This window comes from Globicephala melas, chromosome 10 (genome assembly GCF_963455315.2).
Source record: "Globicephala melas chromosome 10, mGloMel1.2, whole genome shotgun sequence".
In the NCBI taxonomy this organism is placed as follows: domain Eukaryota; kingdom Metazoa; phylum Chordata; class Mammalia; order Artiodactyla; family Delphinidae; genus Globicephala; species Globicephala melas.
Window position 1 is genome coordinate 35,792,742 of NC_083323.1, and position 26,943 is coordinate 35,819,684.

Below are 26,943 nucleotides of genomic sequence, written 5' to 3' on the forward strand. Positions count from 1 at the left end.
TATTGAGATGCAGTTGACTAACTGACATAATGTTCTGTCTTGGAAACATTTAATTAGACAGTTACTAATTTCAGTTTTGCAATTTTCCTTTTGTATTTTATGGCCAATAATTTTTGAAGGAAAGAGAAAAGGGGCCTGAATAATTTTCAGAGTCCTAAAAGTTCATATACCCTATGTACTATGCGCATAAACTATAATGAATTAAATAGTCCTGACTGATTTTAACATGGTTAAGCAGCATAATTCACTTTTAGAATATGGAATAAGGTGACATATAAGGGGAATTAGTATTATTGATTTAATTATATTATATTAATTTAATAAGAATAAAGCTACAGTGTTGGTCTTCTCAGGCACAGTAGCAAAAACTAACCTGAGCATGTGGGCAGCATTGAAGACCACATCAAACTCCGTGCTATCCAGTTCAGCCGCTTTTTTTGCCATCTCAGCTGCTTCTATGAGGCGAGCTTCTTCAAGAAGAAATTGACCTGCAAAGCATGAAGTCAAGTGAGCTGAAAATTGGAAAATAATAATCCTGTGAAACAACTAAAGCTGCTATAGAGAAAAACGTAAGAACAGTGGTAAGGGTGATACGAAGCTAAGATTTATGTGTACCGTGTATCTACGTGCTCATTATTTAGTCATATTTTATATACATTTCCCTTAATTGCAGGGCATCGCAATGTGCCTAATCTGGTACATTAACAAATTTTTTTCCTTAAAAATCCTCCAAAGACTATTGAAGCAAGAAATAAAATGAACAAATTTAAAGATATACTAGATATGTAAAAATGTTTTTAAAAAGTAAAGCAATATAAAAAAGACTACGGGGGAGATTTTAGTTTTCTGATGGTCAAAGAGTTTGGGGATTAAGGCCCTATATTAGTTCTGTTGAATCTACAGCTCGGGTGCGATATATTTCGGTAAGTCACCCATCAACTGGTTTAAACATTAGTTGTTCCACCTATATAAGTCACGATAATCATTATGTTGCATCACTAGTATAAAATATAATTATTAGCTATAAACCTCTGAGATCCTAAGATGGGAGTTGCTTTGTAGGAAAAAAAGATATATGACAAATATAACTTGAATTGATTTTAATTATTGGTCCTTTAAAACAGTTTTTGTCTCTGACGCACATTCACAAACAGGGCTACCCATATTAAGATATATTTATTTCTTATATTTAAGTAACACTAAAATTACTGGAAGAACACAGAAAGGTTGGTTTAGCATTAACTTATAGATTGACTAATAAACACGGAAGAATATTAACACATACAGATTTCTGAGATTATTAACACATACAGATTTACTTTCAGGTCAGCTTTGCAAGGTTAGAATTATTGCAGATAGAGCCACACAATTCTTCAAAACTGTATCTCAAGAATTGTTTATATGATGCTACCCTAGAATCATATTGTAAAGGCAAAGAAAACAACATAAAAGTTGGGCCCAATTTTAAGGCTGTAAACATGCAAACAGAGAGAGCAGGCTGCTTTTTCATAGCTAAGGATTTATTAGCAGCAAAAGTAATGATGTTAAGCCTTGTCTGATACAGATAATCAAATGAAAACCAAATCAAGGGAGGACAGAGATATGTAGAAACCACCCATGCAATTGACAGGTTTATAGAATTGTTTTCTATTTATTATTTCTCTTTGCTTTCAGATTCCTATTTGCTTAATGTTCAAGACTTTAACAACATGAAAAATAGTTACAAAAATGATTGCAAGTCCTAGGCATACATGGAAACTGAAAAACTTTAAAAATGGTGGGTCCCTCGCTTAGCATTTATCTACTAAATGTTACAAATTGTCTTCTGACCTAAAAGGACCAGTTCTTAAAATACAGGGGAAGTTTTCTGTTTTAAAGATTTATAATAAACCACAGCCACTGCTTGTACTTAACCGTTTCTAAACTTCAATTGGTAAAGAGTGGTGTGTAAAGATAGGCCTAGGATTTGAATCCTACTTTCAGACCGGGAGTTGGAGATCCTTCAGTTCTTTCTACAAAAAGTTTTACATAACTTTCTTAGTTTGTCACCTAACATTTGGCACCTTTCTCATTTCCCAAAACAAATATAATTGTTGGGTCAGAAAATTTTTAAGAAAACAGAGTTGTAAATGGTTTTGTTGATAAACAGAAAAACACATTACTTATGAAATTCATGTAGACCCTAACCCTACAGACATGTTGATATGAGACACAATTTAAAGTATATGAGGTTTTAAAAAAGTAAAACAAAAATTAGACACTCTTTGGCATGCTGAAAAATTAACATCCCCTCACATATATCTTAGTACAGGATACCAGGCTAAACCCATATTTCAGTTAGCTATACTTATTACAGATTAAAAAAAATTTTTTAAATATTAGGACTTCCCTGGTGACGCAGTGGTTAAGAATCCACCTGCCAGTGCAGGGGACATGGGTTCCATCCCTGGTCTGGGAAGATCCCACATGCTGTGGAGCAACTGAGCCTGTGCGCCACAACTACTGAGCCTGAGTGCCACAGCTACTGCAGCCACGTGCCTAGAGCTCGTGTTCTGCAACAAGAGAAGACACCACAATGAGAAGCCCGTGCACTGCAACAAAGAGTAGCCCCCATCTGCCGCAACTAGAGAAAGCCTGTGTGCAGCAACGAAGACCCAATGCAGCCAAAAATAAATAAATTGATTTAAAAAACCCATAATATTAATTGCTACCTGTCCTCAAGGCCTATTTACCTAACTAAATGTATTAATAAATATACTACTTATGTGATATTTAAACAAAGGATAATGTAGGAATTTATCAATTGTTCTTTTTCCTTTCTAGACAGCTATTAATCCTGAAATGTATTCTGTATTAACAGTAGGAAAATGCAACAATTAATGGAATAATGAAGGTTATTTTCTTAAAATTTATTACTCCAGACGGTAGAGGGAAAAGGAGATAATATTAGCTCTGGTAAAAAAGAAAGAAGGAAGGGAATGAAATCTATACTGTCCATACAGAAACAGAGACGGCCAGTGACAAGAAGTCTATGTGATGAAGACAATGATACTCAATGGCCTAAGAGGACAGTTGATATGCAATGTCCAGGGCAAAGCCTTCCAAGGTCTATTAATGCCGAACACATCTCTGTGTTCATCAACAACAAAAAAAGAGTAACATTAACTAATTGTGTAAAATCAAATATACAATTTTTAAAATATTTAAAAACATTTCCTTATGGTTTAGGTAAGCTTTGCCGCAGAACATAGACTTTGTAAGCAGCTTCCAAGATCACAAAACTACACGAAACACATAATTTGTGTATTGCAAATGGTGACAGAAAGAATTCCTATACGATCATTTTCTAACAGGAGGATTCAATCATCATACTAACATTCAGAAAAACAATAACACAGCATATTAGTAAGGTATTTGCATAATTCCCTGCACTCTGTTCTCGACAGGCCACAGATCTCAACAGTCCAGGGTTAGTGTTTTGCTATGATAAAGCCATAAAACATTATGGAATGTGAATCATTTGGTATCTCTTTTTAAAGTGAATTTGAAAATCTGAACCAAAGTTGAAAGTATGTTATTATTATGCTGTTTATATAGTCATCGTTTGTTTGAAAGAGGGCCCAAAATTGATGGAAAATAGAGCAATAAGCATTTCAAATACACAGAACCAACATAAATAAGGAAACAAAGACATACTAGGTTTCTTCTAAATAATTATCCAAAGAGCCTAAATTGATACATTGTTGGGGGAATAAGAAACAAACAAACAAACAAAAAGATGACCTTAATTGCTCCTCTTCCACCAGCTTCTTCTATTATTGCTCCCACCAGACCCTGGCTCCAGACTCTGAACTACTTCCGCTTCCCTTAGTGTAACCTGTTGCTTCACATCCTTATTTGTCCTGAATCCTCAGCCTCTAAGGTTTCTCTGCCTTGTCCCACCCCAAGCTCCAGGCCTGTCTTGCCTACCTCTTGGATATCTTTCATTTTTATGCCCTAAAACATTTCCTTCTTGGTGAATCCTTCTTTGACCACTTTCCAATAGTGGTAGAACTGCTTATGATTTAAGTTCACTGTACTCTGATTTACCATCTAAACTAGAGTACTTAAAAGAGTGAAAGAGAATGGTATTGTCAACTGTGCTGGAACGAGGGGGAATAAACCAGAATTGTCCCAATACCGCTGCCCCACTTACAGCATATGTGACAGACTGTTGATCGCAATCCTCTTGTCTTGATTACTACTGGGAAGTGAACTGTTTTACACAATAAGGCACTGAATCAGTTTTAGGAGAAGTGATCAATACTAGCAAGTGAGCCAGAGGCGCTCTTCACTGAAGAATATAAAGGTCGACAGTTGCGCCCACCAAGACAGAGCCAGATCCTGAAGTTCTGTGGGTAGGAGCTGCTACTGGGGCTCTGAGATTGAGGGTACCTCAGTCTGAGACACAATGGAGCTAGGACACTGTGAGAAGTGAAAGGTGTTAGGAAAGGAAAGCAAGAGCACTTGAGAAGGGCAGGCACTTTGGGGAGTCCATCCACATTGGTGGATTCTGTAAGACCTGAAAGGTTGCCTTTCCCAGTGGTTCCCCAGCTTTAGGGCATATCACAATCACCTGGAGGACTTGATGAAACCGAGAGCTAGGTCCCATCCCTAGAATTTCAGATGCGGCAGGTCTGGGGCAGAGCCTGTGATTTGCAATTTTAAGAAGTTTCCAACTAAAGCTGATGCTGCCAGTCGGGTGCCCACAGTTTGAGAACCAGTTGTCTTATGGGAACAAGAAAATAAATGTTTTGCACCATACTCGGGACTCCATGTCTGGGATTGGCTACCGGTTAGACTGAACTTTTCTGGAAATCAAGTGCATGTGGCACGCCCTTCCTCATATTACTGGCACGATGACCAGGTTGCACATACATGTGTAGCTAGAAATACATATGTGTATGAATAAGATATACTCATTACATATGAGTTTACTCTCTCAAACTCGAAATAAGGAGATTTAAGAGTTTTATCCCTCATTTGCAGACTAGATCTCTGAGACATCACTTTTCTTTCAGATATAGTAGACAAACACATTCTTTGTGTTTGATACTTGAGTAGACTTTCAAATAAAGAAACCACAAAAATTTAAGTAAAATATATTTTGTCCTTTGGGGTGTATTGTGCTACCACACTTTATCATTATTTCTTTGGTTTGTAATTTGTCTTACCCAAGTTAATTATTATCATCTTATTTCATTTCTCCAATCAAAGGGAGAAAAAAACAAGATGAGAAACTGTAAAGAAAGAAAGAAAGAAAAAAGATGTTTGAATAGGAAAAAGCAGAAGAGGATATAAAAAGAGAAAGCATTCTCTAGAGGTCCAGATACAAAGAGCGTAAGTCTCCTCACAGGCTAACATGGGAAAAGGGGAAAAGCATTCAACAGTTTTGCATTCAACTGTTTCAGTATTAAAGGGATACCACTTCTTCTCTGGACAATTCTCTAACCGAACAATTTAAATTACTTGGTAGATTTTTCCCAACATATCAATATGACAAGCCTGTGAAGATCAATCTTTCATTAATTCCTGGATTTAAAAAGCTGTCTGAAAGGTAGAAATCCATAAAATTGTAAGCTGGCCTTAAGCCGTAGGCTCAAATACTGCTTAAAAGTTCTGCATATAAACTCCCTAGCTTAGTGGAACTGTCATTTCTTACTAAAATACTATGAAAAATTCACTCTTATGATCAATGCTACTAAATTAAGGAGATAAAATGATCTGTAATAAGTGTCATAATGATCCAATTCTCTTTAGTAAAAAATCATTCATATATAGCTTTAAAAATGGTCAAAGGCAAATGAAAATCTTACTTATAAAATAACAGCTAGAACATAACATTTGCGTTAAAATAGTTCCCCTTAGAGAGGACATCAGATTAGCAAAATGTATCCAGAATTGTCTTACTTCTACTGATACCACCCTGTCTCAAACCATCTTCTCCCCCGGGATTACAGCAATAACTTCCTAATGGGTCTCCACACTTCTGCCCTTGGTTCTACAGGGTATTCTCAGCACAGCAGTCAGAGAGATCCTGTCAGATCCCGTCATTCTACAGCTGACCCAGGGAAAGTGAAAGTCATTACACTGGACTACACTGCCTGATATGACCAGCACGGGGCTCTACCCCCAACCTCTACATCGGTTCTCTGACCTCAACTTCTTTGCCTTCTACTACTCTCTCCCTTGGTTACTTAATTATATTAGCCCCTTGCTGTTCATCTAACACACCAGAGTAACAAAGACCCATGCTCCACAGTCTTTTGCCATTCCCTCTACCTGGAATGCTCTTTCCCCATATATCACAGTGGCTCACTCTCTTACTTCCTGGCACATGGTGGGGATTTAATAGATACATATTCGATGGCAGGACTGAATTAACTAATCATACTGCTTCATCTTCCAGAGCAAGCTAGGACCTAGTTGGCCCAGGTCACCAGGCACTTGCCTATTCATAGCCTCTCATCTCACAGTGATTTTCAGGGAGGGCTGCAGTGAATGGCCACACATGCTGGGCACTGCACAATTCTCAAGGGTGCCATTCACAATGATGTCTCTATGGATGTGTCTCTTGGACTTGAGCAACATGGTGGCCGTGGCCATGGTTTTAGAGCTTTGAATTTCCCTCGGAATACAACAAGTGACCCAGACATCAATTATACCTTCAAAGATATCTTAATTCCAGAACAGTTCAAACTACCTAAGGTGGCTAAAGTTTATTATATTCCATTGTACTATGGAATCACTTGAATGGTTTGGGAAAAGAAGAAACTGTAGGTTAAAGTATCCAACCCAAGATATGTACATTGTGCCTTGTATAAACAAGATATGGGGGATATGAAGATAAATGCAACATTTATCCTTGGAATAGTTCCCATCTAGCAGAGGAAAGAGGAGATTATGGAGATCGTTTAACTAGTTATAAATGGATATAAATTTGAAAAGGGAGGTGTGCAAGGTATCAAGCTAAGTGCATCATTTCTGGATGGAGGTGCATTGTTTGGCTTTGTTCAACTTATAATCAAATTTAAATATACGTAAAGGGCACAAGGAAGTGAATTTTTACAAAGTGACTATGGTCATATAATCAGAAGCCAGATCAGGAAAAAGAACATTACTAGTATCCAGAAGCAATCTATGCCTGAGGGCTTTCTCCAAAGATTCAGATGACTGGAACAAGGAAAAAGCCACAGTGGAAGGATCTGGGCGGACTGCTTTTGGTGACATCTAACGATAACAGGAAGAGTGGGTAAAGTGGAGCTGAGGTGAGCCCTTCATGGGCTGCTTCTATTAGGGGAGGTGAGTAATGCATTCCTGGTAAGACAGCGTGGGTGACAACCCAATCGTCAGGATTTAGACGAGCTGTTGAAAAGAGAGTCTGCTGAAGACAGGCTACTTGTTAATGTGTGCTCATTATGCCTGGGAGAAATAAAATTATGGAGGACAACCTTCTCTCTTGCTTCTCGGAAGGGAAGCTTGCTGAATGTCTGAGTGAGGTATGCTCTCACTTTTCAAACCAATCTCTCTCCCCTGCCCTTCTATGAGCTTTGTTGCTTTATGTTTTTGTGCATTGGCTGCCTGAGTTAATAAAAGCTCTGGTTTACTGAGACAGACTCAGTGTGATAAATGTGCCACAGTTACTGGCTAAGAAAACAGGTGGGCCGGGGAAACAAGGAAAAGGACGCCCAGTAGATCAATCTGGACTGCTCACTTTGAGGCTGGAAGGCCCTGGATCTGTCCCTAAGATCCAGGGACATGGATGAGGCCAAGAATTTGCCCTGAATTGGACAGGTGGCATGAAAGGTGTCCAGTGCAAAGGAGAGTAGAAGAACAGCAGGCCAGGGCTCTGTGCTCACCTGAAAAGGAGGTCAGGAAGGTTAGCATTGCTTTATTGCATTTATTTCTACCCTGACTCTTTCCAGAAGGGTTATGAAACTGATGGAGTTATGAAGACTGTCAGATGGGGAATGGGAAGCAGCGGGGAGCAAGGAGGAGAAGAGAGGAGACTGGGGAGGAGTTGAAGAGACCAGAGAGAGCGGAGGAGTGGGGGAAGGGGCACGGAGGGAGGAGCAACCCAATCCCATTATAAGTTTAAGTAATACATAGATTCAATAGAGATCAAGTGTGCTTCATCAAGAATGAGACGTTCATGCTAAGACTTGAAACAATCTGAGTTTCATCACCGAAAGATGAAGAGAAAGACATAACTAAATGAGGGGTACAACCTAATCAAAGATAGAGGTAAGCACTTTGTTCTGGGATATTGTGTAACCTGAGACAAAGCAGCTGTAAGGAAAGAGATGAGGCAGACAGAGGACTCAAATGCAGACACCGAAGTCACTACAGAAAGGAACATGCCTCTGAGACTAAGTTAAGGCAGGTGGTAATTAGAATGGAGAGAGATGGTCAAAGAGCTTACATCCTCTTCCTAAGAAGAGCTCAGAGTCTTCTCACTGTGCTCCACACCATCCCTAAGGGCTTTGTGGAGGTATTCACTTACAGATGCATCCACGAAGGCACGGAGGAGTCAATGGCAGGGTACACGAACGTACCTTTGGGAACAATTGTTTTAATTAAGCAGAGGCAGAATGCAAACAAGAATCTCCCAAGTGCATTCGGCCACTAAGTCAAATAGCTAAGACTGGAAAAGCAGTCTCTGTCTCTGTCTCTTTCCTCCCCACCCTTTCTTTCCCTGTTCCCAATTACTTGTAACTTATAATCTTCTTTCTTCTTATAAGCAATTATTCCCTTTCTCTCTGGTCCTGTCTGCACGTTGACAGGTAAGGATTTATTATTTTTCTTAATTCCTAGGTTTTTATTCTGTCTCCTCTTCCCCTAATTTCTGTCCCTTATTTATATATCTTATTCAAAAATTTTTCTATACAATTCATTCATTCCAGGACATTAGTATGGTTTCCACTATAATCTTAAAAGAATAAATGGCCATTATTACAATTTACTGAGCATTTATTACATGCTAGTTATTTTACGAAATTGCAAGTGAATCCTCACAACTTGAGGCAGTAGCAATCATCTCCAGATTAAGAAACTGAGCAGCAAAGAGGCTAGCGGAAGGTGGAACATGCTCAAGGAGATAATCGGCAGTAGGGCTGGTGTGCCTCCTTCCAAAATCCAAGATCTGCCATCCGAAATCCAGTGCATTTTCTGTGCCCTAATCCAAAACTTAATTCAGTTCTCGTCATCTTGCTTTTATAGCTTTTTGAGTCCTATACAAAATCTTCAAAAGAATATATGTAAATTGTTGCTATGGTCTGAATGTCTGTGCCTTCCTCCTGTTCATATGCTGAAATCCTAACCCCCAAAGTGATGGTATGTGGAAGTGGGGCCTTTGAGAGGTGCTTAGCTCGTGAGGGTGGGACCCTCATGAATGGGATCAGTGCCCACATAAAAGAGACCTCGGAGAGCTCCCTTTTCCTTTCCACCACAGGAGAACACAGATAGAAGATGGCTGTAAATGAGGAAGCGGGCCTCACCAGCACCAAATCGACCTGAGCATGATCTTGGGCCTTTCAGCCTCTAGAACTGTGAGGAATAAATTTCTGTTGTTCGTAAGTCATGTAGTTTATGGTATTTTGTTATAGCGGCCCTAGTGGACTAAGACAAGAACTTAACTGTACCTTTCTCTTAGCAAAACAAGATTTGGTCACAAATGATTTAAACAAGGTAGATTCTATTCCCATGCAAAAAATGGAAGCAGAGATAAGAAAAGGAAAGAGTAAAACCAACTGAAAGCCAGTCTATCCTCCCTTAATCATTCTTTTATTGAACAAAATATTGACTGACCACCTTCTTTGTGTGAGGTATTGTGTTCAGTGCTGGAGAAGGGCCACCTGGTTATTTTCAAGATTCTCTGGTTTTGAGCCTCAGGTTCCTCACTTTTTAAACAAGGATAACCTCACTGTGTTATCAGAAGGAATAAACAAGGCAGCATGAATAAAACTGCCCAGGGTGGGGGTTGGTGCCTTGCCCCCTGTCTTTTCTTTTCACTCCCCTCTACTTAAGCTCCTTCCCTCCATCTGCCCCTGTCAGGCTCTTTCCCCATCTTGATGACCTCAAGCTGCCCTTCCTTCCTGAGGCTTTCAAGTACATGATTATGAGAGCTCCGTGGGTTTCTCCACCAGCAGTCCTCCAAAATCTCAGCATTCTGGATCTGTGTCACATTTGAAGACCCATCAGGCTCATATTTCCTAAGAGTGAAACTGTGAAAGCACCAGGCAAACCATAAAAATATCACGGCCTGGAGATCAGACAAGGTTCAAATCCTTGCTCTTCCAAGTTACTATGCATAAGGGCCTTCGATATGTCACTTGCACTCTTGATACCTTAAATCTTGCATCTGTAAAACAGGGATAATGTTATTTTGATCTAACAGGGTTAGATTACTGGAGTGACAAACTGTACATAAAAGCACCCAGCACTGGGTCAGAAATGTAACTGTTTGACACTGAGATTCCATAATAAGAGTACTAGCATTAATGGATACATATGTGCCTGGCATGACACTAAGCACTTTCCTTTATGTAAATTCTGAAAACTCTGGAGTCAGCCCACACCATATTACTTGAATTGATTTAATCATTCTAGTACTGTGAAGCATCTTATAATCCTTGTACATTTTATAACAATAGTATTCATTTCTTTTTTGAAATATAATAAATATAATAAAACTTGGTGGGTGCTATGGTCTAAATCTTAACTCCCAAGGTGAGGGTGTTAGTAGGTAGGGCCTTTGGATGGTGATTAGGTCACGAGGGCTCTGAGATTTGTGTTCTCATAAAAGAGGCCTCAGAGAGCTCCCTCATTTCTTCCACCGTGCAAGTATACAAGGGGAAATCTGCAACCCAGAAGAGGGCCCTCACCGGACCATGCTGGCACCCTGATCTCAGAATTCCAGCTTCCAGAACTGTGAGAAATAAATTTCTGTTGTTTATAAGCCACTCAGTCTGTGGTATTTTGTTACAGCAGCCTGAACGGACTAAGACAGTGAGTCAGACCTATGTCATTTTGGAATCTCAGAAGTATGGTATTATGAACATCTTCCATATGGGGAAATGGGAGCGCGGAGAGGTAAAGACATTTGCTTACAGCTGTACTACTAACAAGTGGCCATTTGTATGACAACGGTGCCAGGCTGCGTGATGCCTGATTGCTATCACCATAATGAGTTGGTTTTTATTTTTTAAATTTATTTTTATTATTATTTTTTTTGCGGTACGCGGGCCTCTCACTGTTGTGGCCTCTCCCGTTGCGGAGCACAGGCTCCGGACGTGCAGGCTCAGCGGCCATGGCTCACGGGCCCAGCCGCTCCGCAGCATGTGGGATCTTCCCGGACGGGGGCATGAACCCGTGTCCCCTGCATCGGCAGGCAGGCTCTCAACCACTGCGCCACCAGGGAAGCCCTGAGTTGGTTTTTAAATGTGTTTTATGAAAAATGCTTACAAGGCTCAAGTATACACTGCATAGGGGTTATAGATTGATATACTATGTACTTAATATATTAAGAGTTTTAGTTGTACTGTGAAAACTAAAATTTTATATAAAGTGTTTATATTTTAAGTAGTATTTTATACTATACTTTCTATAAAAGGTTATTGGAAATGAAATTTAAAAGGCCAATAAGTAGTAGATTCAAAATAATAAATATTATATGTACACAAAATTCTTACTTATTTTCCTTCCTCAAAAGAAAATTCAGATAGAACCAAGAGTGGAATATTCATCGTAAATGCATGAATTCCATAAAGACTTCTCCCTCTTATTTTCAAGTCTTTTATGGCTTCAGAATAAAAAGGTAAAAAACAACAGAAGAACAAAGACCACCTCATCATTCACTGAAGCTCGGACCTTAAATGAGTTGTCCATGTTTGACAAGATAAATAGAAATAGTCTTCTACCTCTAAATGTCCCGAATGATAATAAAAGGTGAGTGATTCCCAACTTTCAGTGTATTTGATACATATTGTATCATCCACCAATAAAGCATCCATGGATGTAAAATATCTGTGTTCATCTCTTACACTGACATAGAGGTGATGACAGTGCAACACAGCAGTCAGGACTGTTCTGGTTCAAATGCTGCCTCTATACTAAGAGGCATTGAAATCTTAGATAATCTACCCTACAGCTTGATGACCTCACCTTCCTCATTGTAAAATGGAGACAGGTAATCTCATCGCCTGGCTTTTGTGGGGATCAAATGCGAATTTCTCAGGACACAAAAGCACTTAGTAAATGTTTGTACTGTTATTATATTTGATGAATTCATCATGGAAATACAGTATTTAATAGAGAATTCAGACAAGATGCCTTGCTCTACTTTTTATTCCTTTCTCACTTAATTTTTATCTTAAGTTTTACATGTTGAGTTCTGTTAAATAATTTTTGGATAATTATTCGGTTACTATAATAATTTTCCTATCTTTTCTACAGACTATCTGAGCAATAGATTAAGATGCTTGTACTTTCACATTTTGCTAAAGAATTTAGTCCTTCCAAAACTAATATGCTCATTAAAGAAAACATAAACTAGAAAACATTATGCCTGTCCCCCCCAAAAAAAATTGACTGTAAAAGTCCAAAAAGCTAAAATATCCATTCTTAACACTGTTTACTTGTTTTACTTTGCTTTTTTAATGATATAGCTATTTTGTATAATTTAATCATTCTTCATGTACCATAACATAGATAGTTGCCTCTGTTGTTGTTATTCTTTATAAATTTAACCTAGGGTTTATAATATTTCCTCAAAAGGGGATAACCATAATTTATTTAATTGTTTTCCTTTTGGGGGCATTTAGATGCTTTTTAAATTTTTGCCTCTAATAAATAGCAATGCTACTATCTTTGTTGGTAAACATAGAAAAACATTATATTTTTTAAAGATATATTACCAAGAGAAGAATTACTCAGAATAAGTGCTAGAGCAGCTAAAAAGAATTCATTGAATTCTTTACTTGAATTTGAATTTCTTTGATTTCTAATGAAATTGTATGTTTACCTATCTTTTAAAAGCTATTATATTTCTTCTTTTGAGAATTGTTTGTTCGTAACCCTTGGTCTTTGTATTCGATTTTCCTCATAGTTTATAGAGTTTCTCATGTCTTAAGTAGCCTGATCTTTTAGCTTTTACTTTTAAGGAAATTATTTCCTATCACTTTACTATTTGTCCTTTAACTACATCCCTTTTTTGAAACAAATTAATCATTTAATTTTCCCTTCATTTTTGGCTTGTAAGCTTAGCTAACCCCTTCCCTATTTCTTCCCATTTTACTCATGGGAAAGTTTTAACTCTAAACGTCTCTGGAAAGTATCTCATATAAAATACACACAGGTAGGAAGATTAAATTAAATTACTAAATGCATTGTTATAAGAGGGAATTTAAAAATAAAAAATCCTAGGCAAAAAGTGGAATAGTTTGGAACAACATTTAGAAAAATCCAATTCTAATTATACCCCTGTAAACTGCCTGTACTGTCCTTGGAGCAGTAAAAACACACAAAGCACTGATATTTTAGCAAAATGTTTTCGTCCTAAGCATTGAATATAACTGGAATCTCAATGTAATTTTTGCAAAGGCCAAAAACATATTTTCATTTTTAATCAAGGAAATATCACGATTTAGGTCATTATTTAATTTTTAAAATTACTCTTACAATTTCTGACGTGATTAAAAATGAAATGTTACAACCAACCTCAGTTCACTGCCATGTTCTATTTTAATTACAAACAATAAAAACCATAGGTCTCTCACCAATTCAACCCATTATATAGTTTTCAAGCTGCTTCTTTTAGTGTTCACTGATGAAAAGTCAAACCCAATATTTTAACAATTTTCTCCAGTAACTACTTTTTAAAATGAAATTTAATATATATAAACCATGCTGGAGAAAAACAGACTACAACATTAACAGAGAGTTCTGGACTTAAAAAGTTGAAAGAGCTGGATTTTCAAGTTCTTCTCCCACTACAGACATATGTTGAAAATTTCTGATCTGAAGAGTCACTTGAAAATTCTGAACTTCTATTATCTTAGTCAAATGTATTGGGATCCATTCCTACCTCACAGGGGTTAGATAATGACCAAAGAAGATCAGGGTCCGAAAACACTGGGTTAGATCATAAATTGTTTGATCAATGTAGTAAGAAGTTTTCAGGATTCTAATCTTGTTGATAGTAATGCCTCTAAAAAATAATAAAGATAATTATAGTTTAAAAAAGTCCACACTTCTCTGTGGGCCCAAGATGAAAAATGATCAGCTCTCATAATTTGAATTTCCTCAATTTGGATGTACATTCTATGTATCTTCTCTTAGCATCTAACTATGGTCCTAGTTCTGTCCTTGAACTATTCCCCAGACACATGCCGTGCCTTCTGCCTAAAGCATTTTCTCTGCTTTAACGTTCTTTATTGCATCCCCTCAGTTCTACACTTTTGTTTGGAGAACTCCTACTCATCATTTAAATAAAGCTTACATGCACCAGGCACGGCTCTCCTGCACCCCAGGCACCTGGGTCAAGGCCCCTTAGTTGATACTGTGTCTCCTTTTAAAAACTAATTGTAATTGTAATTAAATCATTATTTTTATAATTTGTGCCTCCCTCTTCAGTTTGCAGTCTACATTGGAGCCTGTCTTGTTCCTTGTGGAACTGAGCAGAATCCTGTGGCTCCCCACCCCAATTCCCACCCAAGTACAAAGGTCCCTCCATGTCCCCTGACTCTTGTTTGTAGAAAAGCTGAAGTTTCCCAAGCCTCCCTGAGACACAAAAGAGCAGACTCAAGTAGTTAATGATAAGGACAAGAGCGTCACAGAATCTTTCAGTGTCTGATGCACATTCCTGAGTTTTTTTTACAGATACTGTAATTACTACCAGAGGGGAAAAAGCTAACTGCATGATGACCAGATTGTAGCCATGACATAAGCTGCTCCATCTTGAGCAGTACTGAATCTATTGGTAGCACAATTCCAAGAACTGGCCTCAAGTGAATGGGATTAACACTGTTGCTCATAATAATCTATATCTTTGTCGGCATCAAAATAATTGTAGCTTGCTGTGTCCATATATGTAAGCAGGCAACTAAAATTGTCAGCAAAGAGATGCTACAGAGTCATGTCAACATCTTCTACTCTGAGAATATGGTGCTCTATGCCAGCATGAAGAAGTTATAGAAGATGGACCTTCATCCCTAATCCCACAGAAATGGAATGATGTCTGACAAATGGGGATTTGTAAGAGCTCTTTTGCCCCTTTCCTGTTTGTCTATTTCTGTTCCCCTTAAACCTTAATTATAGAAATGAGATCACTAGGTAACATTCAACCTAACTCCTGACTTATGCTCTACTGAATGTGCACAATACCTTGCCTAACCTGTTGATTCTTTCTCTAAATTAAAAGAAGTAGGAATGAACAATGAAGTAGTTAAAGAATGACTAGCTTTCCACCCCCAGCAGCTCCCTTAGCGATCCTGCAGGCAGTCCACATGGGCAAGATAACATCTGAAGAAAGATCATGAGGAGTCAGCCAGCCTGCCTACAATGGAAAACGATGCAGAGCTTGACCTCCTGTCTTGATGATTCACTGAGATTTTTACCTTTAAAAACTGGCATGGCTGAGCAGAATCTTCAGAGTTAGTTTTGGGACATGAGTCCACCTTCTCCCCAGATTGCCGGCCTTCTGATTAAATCAACTTTTCCTTTCTACCAATACTTGCCTCTTGAGTATTGGCTTTTGAGCAGCGAGCAGCTGGACTTGATTTTGGTACACTTACATCTAGTATAGTGCTTGCTAAATATTGAACTGGAGGAAGAAGATCAGGACTTGGCACTATTGTTGGAAATGAACATCACCCAGAGAGAGGATCAATAATGAAGAAAAAGACAATAAATTCTTTGCTCTTAGAAACTATGGTTAAGAGGTAGATGGGAAAAGAAGAACCGTCCAACATCTACTTAAAAGAGTACTTCTTCTCATTACCATTTATCACAACCTGCTCCCTTTTAACTTTTTATGCTTTGGTACTTAATATCTAATGACTTTCCATCTGCCCCAGATTTAAGCATAGTAGGTACCTTATAACAAATATGTATTGGTTTTAGTTGTTTCAGTCTATATCAAATTTATTACTATGCATATAAAGAAACGATTTATAAAATATTCTTTCTGAAAAAATGTTTTTTCCAGTAATTCTTTAAAAAACAAAGGAAGGGGCTTCCCTGGTGGCGCAGTGGTTGAGAGTTCACCTGCCGATGCAGGGGACGCGGGTTCGTGCCCCGGTCCGGGAAGATCCCACATGCCACGGAGCGGCTGGGACCGTGAGCCATGGCTGCTGAGCCTGCGCGTCCGGAGCCTGTGCTCCACAACGGGAGAGGCCGCAACAGTGCGAGGCCTGCGTACCACAAAAAACAAAACAACAACAAAAAAACAAAGGAAGACAAAGAGACAAGGAGGGACTTGTCTTGACTTTCATTCTTTTGGCAGAAGCTTTCTACTGGAGCCAAAAGGAAATTCATGGAGAATCCCTTGAATAACAGGCCCACATGAGACATCAGGGCACCAAATGTTCACCTTTGACATTTATAAATTAAATTCTGTAAAGACTAGACATGATTTGTTTTTTACGGACATGGGAGTACACTGTAAGCTTGATGAGATACGAATACAACCTTATACTATTATGGATAAAATAGTTTGAAACCTATTTTTTATACATTCCTTAAAATTTCTGATGAAAGACCAGTGAGAAATTAAGTATATATTAGACACAACATGAAATATGAGTTGGAAAACATTATGGAAGCCCACATCAACCCTTTCACTTTAGAGATGGGGAATCTTAATCCCAGAGACTATAGGTACCACAGAGGCCTACATTTAACAAACTTATTAAACCAGTTTTAAAAACCTGCCTCGCTTTCTTTCTTGCAAGCCAACATGAAGAAAAAAAGGCAATCTCTAATGCAATCCCTTCTCCCAAGACATAAAACTAGTGGATTCAAAACAAAAATAACTAATAGTACTTTTAAATACTGTCTTCTAATTGCCATTGCAGCCAGTATAAATTCCTGTAATTTCCTGTCTATTCCCAACTGAATGGCATATTCCAAGTCACTTGTATCATTAACAAGCAAATGAAAAGCACACCATCACCCAGCAGAGTGAATTTCCCATAGAACAAAACTCACTGACTCTGGCATTTTCACTGGCATTTGCAAAAACATTAAAAAAAAAAAAAAGACTCAGAACAACATTTACCATTTCATTTACGTTACATAAACATTCATTTAACATTAACATTTCATTTAAACATTTATTTTTAAGCTGAAGAAGTGTTATTATTCATTCAATCCATGGGCATAAATACCCTAAGAATATCCATAACCAGTAAGTTGGAGAAGAACTGATATAAAAATCATAGTATGCATCTTCTTGGACAAAGAGTAAAACAAATTCTAACGGAACAAACTTTCAGTCAGTTTTGGAACCTCCATCCAATTCTAAAATTAAGAATATATCGAGCTCAACATTTATTGCACATTACTGTGACATGCAATATGCTAGATACTGATGGTGCAAAAATGGAAAATAGGTCCTCCCTATTAATTACCTTAGAATTTTCTAAGGAAGGTAAGTGTATAATTTCAATTTAAATATTTGCCATTCCCACAACACTCCCCGGCCTAAGCCACCACAATTTTCTTGCCTGTGAGACAGCAATAGGGTTCCCCTCGCTCTACTCTGACCTTTCTTTCATCTTGTCTTGCCACATGGTCCCTTCCATTGCTCTTAAGATAAAATGCAAACTTCTTAGCTTGGTTACAAAGGCCCCTGGGCTCTAGCCCTGCCTCTTCTCCAAGCTCGTCTCCTCCCACTTTCCCATCAGGTTTAATATGCTCCAGTCACATTAGCCTCTTTCTTTGCTGTGAACACAAGCTTGTTCTTGCCTGCGACCTTTGAACTTTCTGTTTCTTTTGTCTTAAATGCTCTTATCTGGCTCTTCAAAGAGTTGGCATAAGCTAAGATTTCATATATCACCTCCTCAAAGATGCTTAACCTGACTATTTGGTTTCAAGAAGTACCCTACTGCCCACCACATCATCTTCTAAAAATGACATCATCCTATTTATTGCCTACATAGCACAGACTCACTTTCTGAAAAGAGAACAGTGCTTTGCATCTTATACATATTAAAATTAATAAAAACCCTTCCTTAAGAATTTTAAGCTAAGTCATGATTTATATGAATTTGACATTCTAAAACTACACAGAAGGGCTGACTAATCAAAAATATCTATCTACCTACCCAGCCACCTATCTACCTACTTGTCTGTCTATCTACAATGTTGTGAAAGAAATGGAATATATATTACAGAAGAAAAAGCAATGATGGTTATCAAGGGACCCAAAATTTAGTTACTTACAGCTAACTTGGGCAAATCAACTTCATCTCTCCTGGTTTCAATCTACTTATTTGTACAACAGGGGTTATATTAGATAATTTTAAAAGAACTTTTCAGTTCTAAATTTTAGTCATTTGAAGCAGACTTTTTCCAAATAAAAATCATTAATATTCCTTTAAATGTACATTTTTAAATAACCTGAGGACAGTGAGGTAGGAATATGAGGCCCTCAGCTATGGGCTTCCTGTCTATTTGTAGGTTATTTTGCCTTAACTACTACTTTTTGATGCCTCATCTTCAGTCCTTTCCATTTCCTATTCCAGAGTGGGGAAAAAATATTGAAACTATTTCATAAAAATATATTGAATTATGAACTCATTCCTCCCTTGGAAAATAAATGTACTTCTAATAATAGGTATATGCCAAAAAATTAAAATAACCCCGAGTACTAAGAAGAATCAGTTTTACACGTGCATCTACAGAACATCTATCACTGTTTTCCAAATAACATACAAAATAAAGAATTTGTTTCACTTTCTGTTAAAACTAAATCCCAAAATTTCTCATTGGAGTAATATTCCCTATTACTACCACTGGAAAAAAAATTATTTTTAGGAGAATACTGTAATATAAAAAACAATAATAAATAAAAAGATAGAAGTGGGTAAAGATAGACAAGTCAGAATAATAAATAAGGGGGCTAACTCTTAAAATTAATAAATAGTGACTTTTTTCAGTGGCATTTCAGATGAAGCAATGATGAAGTTTAAAGGAATTGAATGTGAAAAATCTAAAGCGTATAATAAAATTATGGGAAACAAGCTTAGAAGATGCAGTAGGTAGGATTAGTTTGAGGTACAGAAAATGCAAGCAGCAAGACAGGATAAAAAAAATCCTATTTCATAAAATGACAAGAGGTCCTTTAGCACTCATAGAAAATAATCAGGGAATTACTTCAGCTCAGTAGGGGCACCCAAAATAATATGCATGAGAAAATCCTCATTTAAAATATTTCATATAAGAAAACCTGAAGAAGTAAACTAAATTCTGCAGCAAACTTAAATTAGTTGACTACTATTTTAACATGGTAATAAAACTGCATTGTGAAACAAAATCAGGAGCGGTGATGCAATAAGTTGTGTGAAATTACATGCTGTGTTATGCTGGAAAGATAAAGTATCACAACCCTAGGTTTATAAACATATACACACAATATAAACAAATGGACCGGTGGTTGGTTAAGTGTATCCTCCATTTTTTTATTTCCATTTTCCACACTCATAGCCTGTCACTGATCTATTTTTACCAGTTGGGAAATGGAAGAAGAAATTTAATATTATACAAGCATATTAGCTTAATTTTCCCAAGATTTTTCATTTTCATCCATCTTTGAGTTTACTACTTGATAAAACAAACACATCGAAGACAACAGTGGTCAAAAATTTGTTTTTATTTTCCAAGGGATCAGCAAAAGTAAATGCTTTTAGGCTCCTTGAAAGCCAGTTCAAATGAAAATATGGTAGGAATCAGCACATCTTACCCGACACCAAACCAGCTATATACTTCGCCTCACTGAACACATGACTCACTACTAATGACAGCATGGAGTGTGACAGAGTTGTTACGTAACTTCATTCCAGACTGATTAAGATAAACCAAGTGAGAGACACATCCTTTACAGCCTTTACAGTTTTTATCCTCGACCCCAATCTCAGGAATCTAGAGAACAGGCTGGGGTAACTCCATATCTTCCAGAAAGCAAGACCCTGAGGCCAAAATGTAAGCCTCTAAAACTTCAAAATGATACATTCAGTGAGCAATACATTAACATTTAGAATGAAAAGAGAGCTAATATTTTAATTATATACCACGCATCAGGCAAGGAGCAAGATGATTTTCTGACGAGACCTCATTTAAACTCCAAACTGAACTTGAAAAAAAACCCAAAAAAACCCCACAACTGTGAAAATACCTTGCCCCACTGAAGTCCTATGAAAATTACTAAAAGTAACCATAAGGCATAGCCCTTGTTAACGTGACTGCTTTGAACAAGAAGGCAAGACTATAGCATGAGACTACATCTACAACAGCAAAGTCAATGTCCTCTCAAAATGTTCTTTGCCAGCACAACCTAAATCTCGTATCAACATTCATTGTAAACGTGGGGGACATGGGAAAAAAAACTATCAACCACTCACCATAATGCATGTAACAGTTTCCTTTGGTGGGGTCCAGCTCAATAGCCTTCAAGAAGAATTTTTCAGCCTCACTCTTACGACCCTTGAAAAACAGAGAAAATGGATGATTCAGCAGCGGATCATGAGGGATTCTTCACCTCCTGGGCCCAAAGGAAGTAGACTAATGTCTACTTAGTAATCATCATCAAAAAACAGTGTTTTGTTTTTATCTAAACGAGGATGATCAAAGAGAATATGTTGAGAGAGAAGACTGAGGTCAGAATCCTGGGAAACATCAAGATTAGAAGAGACAGTGAGAGTGAGTTCATTAAAGACGTCAAAGAGAAGAGACCAGGAGAGCAAGAGAAAAAAGGGAAAAAATGGTTTCACGGAAACCAAAAGGATAAGAGAGTTTTCAGGAATGGTGGGAAACATATTTTCATTTTCTATTTTATTTTCTCCCTTTGATCTGTTTCTCTTCATTCATTCATTTATTCTTCCTTATAAGGAATGATGACTATTTTAGCTTTGAGATGGTTTTGTCTTAATGTTCACTTATTTCTTTATTTTTTTTTAATGTTCACTTTATATAGGAAGAAACTAAGTCACAGTTTGTTGACTCTCAAGCAACTACTGCTTATCCTTGCTGCTGTCATTCAGGACTACAATACTGCTAAATCAGGATTTAATCTAAAGCTAGATCTTCTCCCTAGCTACAGTTTTAAGTAAACGTTACCGTAATTCTCAGAAAAAAAATAAGCAAAAAGTAGGGGCAAAGGCTTACATGCAATAAACTGATTTTTCATGAAATAATATCATAATCCAGGCAGATTCTAAAACTAGACATTCTTTGCTGTGCTATAGCTTCTGCACCAAAATTGACTCCAGAGTAACAAAAAGGGGTGACTCAAGGTAGGAGAACAACCCAAAGAAGACCTTTCCTAAAACAGTTCTGTCTTGTCCTGCAAGGTTAAAATGAAGATGTATGTTAACTGGGTGGAAGCAAGGCACAGGGTGGTATTCAGAAGCTGTGGGTCTAGAGTAAAGAGAAACAATCTTATCTGTCTCTTCCTTCTAATTTAAACGCTATCTACCACATAAACTTCAGGTGATGTTTTTCTTTCCCCTTCACATATATTTTTTAAATCACTTTTAAGGAGATAATTCTTCCAAAGATAGAGGTGTATGGTTAAGCTAATATTCTACATTTCATGCAACTTTGACTCATTTCTCCATATGACTTCTCCTTTCTATTCGTTCTTTTAAAAAATTCATTCTGTTGCCCTCTTTCATTTTACTAATGCTACTCTAGTCAATAGCGCCTCTTTAATTCACAAGGCTTGTCAAATTTCCAATAATTAAAAATCAAACATCTCTTGCGATATTTCTCACCGCACTTTAAGTTCAAAGGAAAGCACAGGCAAAACACTTGCTACACGTTTCACACGTTGATGAAGTTAGTAAGAATTGGCAAGACTCTTACCCAGTTAGGATTCTCTAAATGATCATGCAGTTAAGAGCACAGATGCCAGGAGGCCGAGCAGCTCTCACACTTATGTAGCTATGTGAACCTTGGAGAATAATTTCAACTCCTAGTTATAATTTTCTCTGTTACGGAAAAGAGGGCAGGTGGAGAACAGAGGATTTTTAGGGCAATGAAACTATTCTGCATGATACTGTAATGGCAGATACATGTCATTATACATTTTTCAAAACCCATAGAATATACAACACAAAGAGTGAACCCTTATGTAAACTATGGCCTTTAATTAATAATAATGTGTCAGTATTGGCTTATTAATTGTAACATGTACAACATGAGCTCAAGTTGATACAACCAGAGAAGCTGTAATAGGAGGGTGGGAGAGTATATGCCATTTCTGTACCTTCTGCTCAATATCTTTTTTGTAAACCTAAAACTGCTCTAAAAATAAAGTCTATTATTTTTTAATGAGGATAATAAAATCTATTTCATAAGATTACTGAATTATCTGAAAGGACACACATGAAGTAGCTATTACAGTACATAGGCATATTCTGAGTTTATAATAAATGTTAACTATTATTTATATGTATATATATATATACATCTCTATATATGTGTGTGTATATATATATATATATATATATATACACATATATAGTATGCAATAGAATGCAGAGTTCTGAATGACAAAGAATATGTTTTATTATATACACAGCCTCAAAACACATGGTTAGCCTTTAAATCACCACTGGAAAATAATGTACAAAGAACTTGCAGAAGATGATAAAAGAAAGATGCAAAATGAAAACTATCATTGGTAAAGAGTCTGCACAAATGTTATATGCAAAAATATAAAAGGGTCTATGAACTTTTTTCCACTTAAGTTTTAAGGACAGAAGAGAAGAAAGTGGCTCATCTGTCAATGTCTCAGTAAACAGCGTAGTAAAATTCTTATGTGTAGTCCACTGGCAAAGCAATAGTATATAGCTTTAAAAAATAGATCAGGGCTTCCCTGGTGGCGCAGTGGTTGAGAGTCCGCCTGCCGATGCAGGGGACACGGGTTCGGCCCCGGTCCGGGAAGATCCCACATGCCGCGGAGCGGCTGGGCCCGTGAGCCATGGCCACTGAGCCTGCGCGTCTGGAGCCTGTGCTCCGCAACCGGAGAGGCCACAACAGTAAGAGGCCCGCGTATCACCAAAAAAAAAAAAAAAAAAAAAAAAAAAAAATCACAACTCCAAGGCCAGTAGTCTCAGGTTACTCAAACGAACCAGGTTATTAAAGACAATAAGTCCCACCACCTCCTAGATACAAAACAAATACATCAAAGGCCAGAACATTCTTTTTTGGGGGAAGTATCAAACCATCATGCAAAGACCCATTTTTCTACTTTGACCACTACGTGGTCAAGTGCCAAATTATGAGGAAAATAAAATTCTCAGGACACTATATAAAATTAATTCAAGCAGATGCATAAGCCAACCAAACACCCACATCACTGGGTCCTAGGAAGGGTGGTAAGGAGGTCACACTATGTTTAATCAGGTTTACTCTTTTTACTATTATTGTTATAGAGGGGTAGGTAGCAGTTAAGAAAGTGGAGAAGAAGAAAAACATCATGTCTCAGCAGGTTTTTCCTGGAGTCTTTTAGATTATGTCAGCATTTTCTACAAGCAAGCATTATGGAGTAGCCTCTGGTTATATGAACTTCTCACATCAAGCATTGTTATTCATTTTGTATATTGGTTGGGATGTTTGGACACAAGTGGTGGTTGAGAAAACCAAGAAAAAGGGACTGTGGTCAGCTGTGACAAATAAGGGAAATGTGAGTGGAGAGGCTCGGTTTCCACTGCCAGGTCTATGACTTATTTGCGTGTTCACTTGTTTTCGTAGGGTAAAAAACTTGTATCGGATGCCTTGCGCTGTTCTAAGTACTGGGGATGTAACCATATAACTGAACAACACAGACTGCTCACTTGCAAGTGCTACTTGCAGGAGGCACATAGCAAACGAATAACCCAATAAGCAAGGGGATCAGTCATAAGAGCACTGAGGGCTAACAATGAATTTCTTCAATTCTCATTGAGAGAACCGGGCCAGAGCCAGACTAGCCTGTGTTTGAATCTTGCTGCCTCTACTTATTTAGCTGTGTGACTCTGTCTCTTTTTCTTCATTTGGAAAAATGAACATAATACCAATTTTGAGGGGTTGCTAAAATCATAAGTCAAAGGGAAATAACTAGCTTCGGACCTGGCATAGAGAGCTCTGACATTCTTTGATTTTTCTTCCATCTATCTCCTCAAAAAAATTTTATTCTTTCCACCTTGAATGCCACTGTCTGGCTCCCAACTACCAAAATTCAAAAATCCTTTGCAGAATTTTATGCCATGGTAGAAACTGAATTTCACGAGTTTCCTATAAAATGTCTCTCATTCGCAATACTTCCCCCTCCCCCAATAAAAGGCTCTTCCGGCTCACATCTTTTTTTTTAAATATTTTTTTTAAAAACTAAATTTATTTATTTATTTTTGGGTCTTCGTGGCTGCATGCAGGCCTTCTTTAGTTGTGCTGAGGGGGGCTACTCTGTTGCAGTGCAGGGGCTTCTCATTGCGGCGGCTTCTCTTGTTGAGGAGCACTGGCTCTAGGTACCCAGGCTTCAGTAGTTGTGGCACACAGGCTCAGTAGTTGTGGCTCGTGGGCTCTAGAGTGCAGACTCAGTAGCTGTGGCACACGGGCTTAGTTGCTCCGCAGCGTGTGGGATCTTCCTGGACCAGGGCTCGAACCCGTGTCCCCTGCATTGGCAGGCGGATTCTTAACCTCTGCACCACCAGGGAAGCCTCCGGCTCACATCTTGAATGCTACAATAGATTTCGGATTTCCTGACTCACTGAACTTCATTTTACCAGCTTAATAATACTTAAACAGAACTGTTTTCATGTTGTGCCACTGCTCAAAAATATTTTAATAGCACCCTGTTTCCACTCATTTTATTTACTAATAACCAGTCTAATTTTCAAACTATTTCACAATCTAGTTCAAATCTTCTTGGATAAATTCCTGTACCTTATCAGGCCAATTTCCTTATGTACCTTACCTTAACTGTAGCTCCTATGTTCTTCCTTAATTATTTCTTCTGGTCTGTAATGTTATTCTTTCTTTTCATTCATTCATATATACTTTATGCTTCAAGCCTTGGTTGAAATCCCACTTTTTTATAAAGCCCTCTGTGATGGCTCCACCTCCCAGTAATTTCCCTTTTCTTTTAATCGTGCTTATATGATTATTTTTTCAGAGTCATTACTATCACACTGGAGTCACACAACTTGAACCCTAAAATACCAGACCAAGGGCTTTCATTATAAACTAAGGTGGTTGGCAAGTAGAATTTCAAATTTGCAAACTGTAATTCTCGGAAAGTATTTACAGTTTGTATATAACAATTTGGTGTATTCACGCAGGAGTCAGTTAAAACAGCAAAAACCCAGTATGTGGAAGCAAAGAGCAACTGATGGTGGAAAAGATTAGAAAGTCAATATCAAACAGACCTACAGGAATACTTGGCAAATACTTTAGAAATTTTACCATCAGAACTTTGAACAATTCTAGATTAGACATTCTCTGCAGTTAGCATATTAGTGCTGATATGAAGGATTAACTGGCTGGATCTGAAGCAGCATAGATGACTATGGGATGAAGGGAAAGAGCTAGAAAGATGAGAAAAGAGGAGAACTGAATGGAACCAGTGCAGAGACATATTCCTGGCAAGGGCTGCATGAGTAACAAGGGGGTTAGGGATTTGAGATTATCAATATATTTATCCTTATATTCGTATAATATTTGTAGCACTCTACTGAATATTAAAAACAGATCCAAGATTAATATCGTTAAAACTCATGAAAAAAAGCATCCTCAATCAGGACTAGGCTTGGTCAGGTCCTCTTCCGACTGGCAGCAATAAAACATACACATGTAAGATAAATATTCAGTAAAGTTCAGATAGCCTGTTCTGCAGCATAAGATTAGTTTTCAGCACATTTATTTTGTTTTCTAATTAAACTGGATGCTACTGTCCCTGTTCAGAAAGAGGTGCCCACCTGAGCGGGTATACAAGGCAAACAGTTTCTCTTCTGAGGGCTGATCAACGTTTTTTCCAACTACAAAGTGAAGAAATATAAAAATAGATACTTATATATTTACACACACACACACACACACACACACACACACACACACACACACCCCAAACCTGGAGCTCCTACTTAAGGAAGCACTCGGGAATATTAAACATGAGAAAATGTTATACTATTAATGGCTTCAGCTTGAATTGTCTTATTTTTAAAAGTTAACCATATACCAAATTTTATACTTATTTTTGGTAACAAATCACTCATTATATCTACCACCCTACACACAGTGTGTTTCCATGCCACAGCTCAGAACTGCTATTTTATTGAATAACCTAAAAACTTCAAGACTTTGCATTGCATTATAAATATATAATATAATTAGTGTATTAATCTTGTCCTCTAAACTAGATTACTCCCATAAGACTTTACTTTTTCATCTATAGCCATCCAAGTGTTCTATAAATATAATTACCAGTCAACAAATGAACAGGCTACCACTGTTTTCTTGTATACAATTTAATAGCATATAGTTACTCCTTAGCTATTTAGTTCACATGGTAACATGTTTTCAGTAAACTACAGAGCTATGAATAAAGCAGTGATTTCTACACTTTACTTCTGGAAACTGTCACATGAACCAAGGTCTATAAAACTATAAAAAGTGTTCCTCAGAAGTAGCCTGATTCTCAACCAAATA

General features: G+C 37.5%; 1 protein-coding gene across 3 annotated transcripts in view; it reads right to left on the bottom strand.

Annotated features, from left to right (window-relative positions):
* The window catches only part of TMTC2 (transmembrane O-mannosyltransferase targeting cadherins 2), an 852,682-nt gene that overhangs the window by 522,020 nt on the left and 303,719 nt on the right, over window positions 1–26,943 (bottom strand). For all 3 annotated transcript variants that reach the window (XR_009565442.1, XM_030856453.2, XM_060305966.1), the window contains 2 exons: window positions 20,658–20,739; window positions 374–488 (listed from right to left, as the gene is read on the bottom strand). Coding sequence is in view for 2 of the 3 variants with exons in the window: in XM_030856453.2 (XP_030712313.2) it covers window positions 374–488; window positions 20,658–20,739 (197 nt within the window). In the remaining variant the exon portion in view is untranslated. The remainder of the gene's footprint in view (window positions 1–373; window positions 489–20,657; window positions 20,740–26,943) is intronic.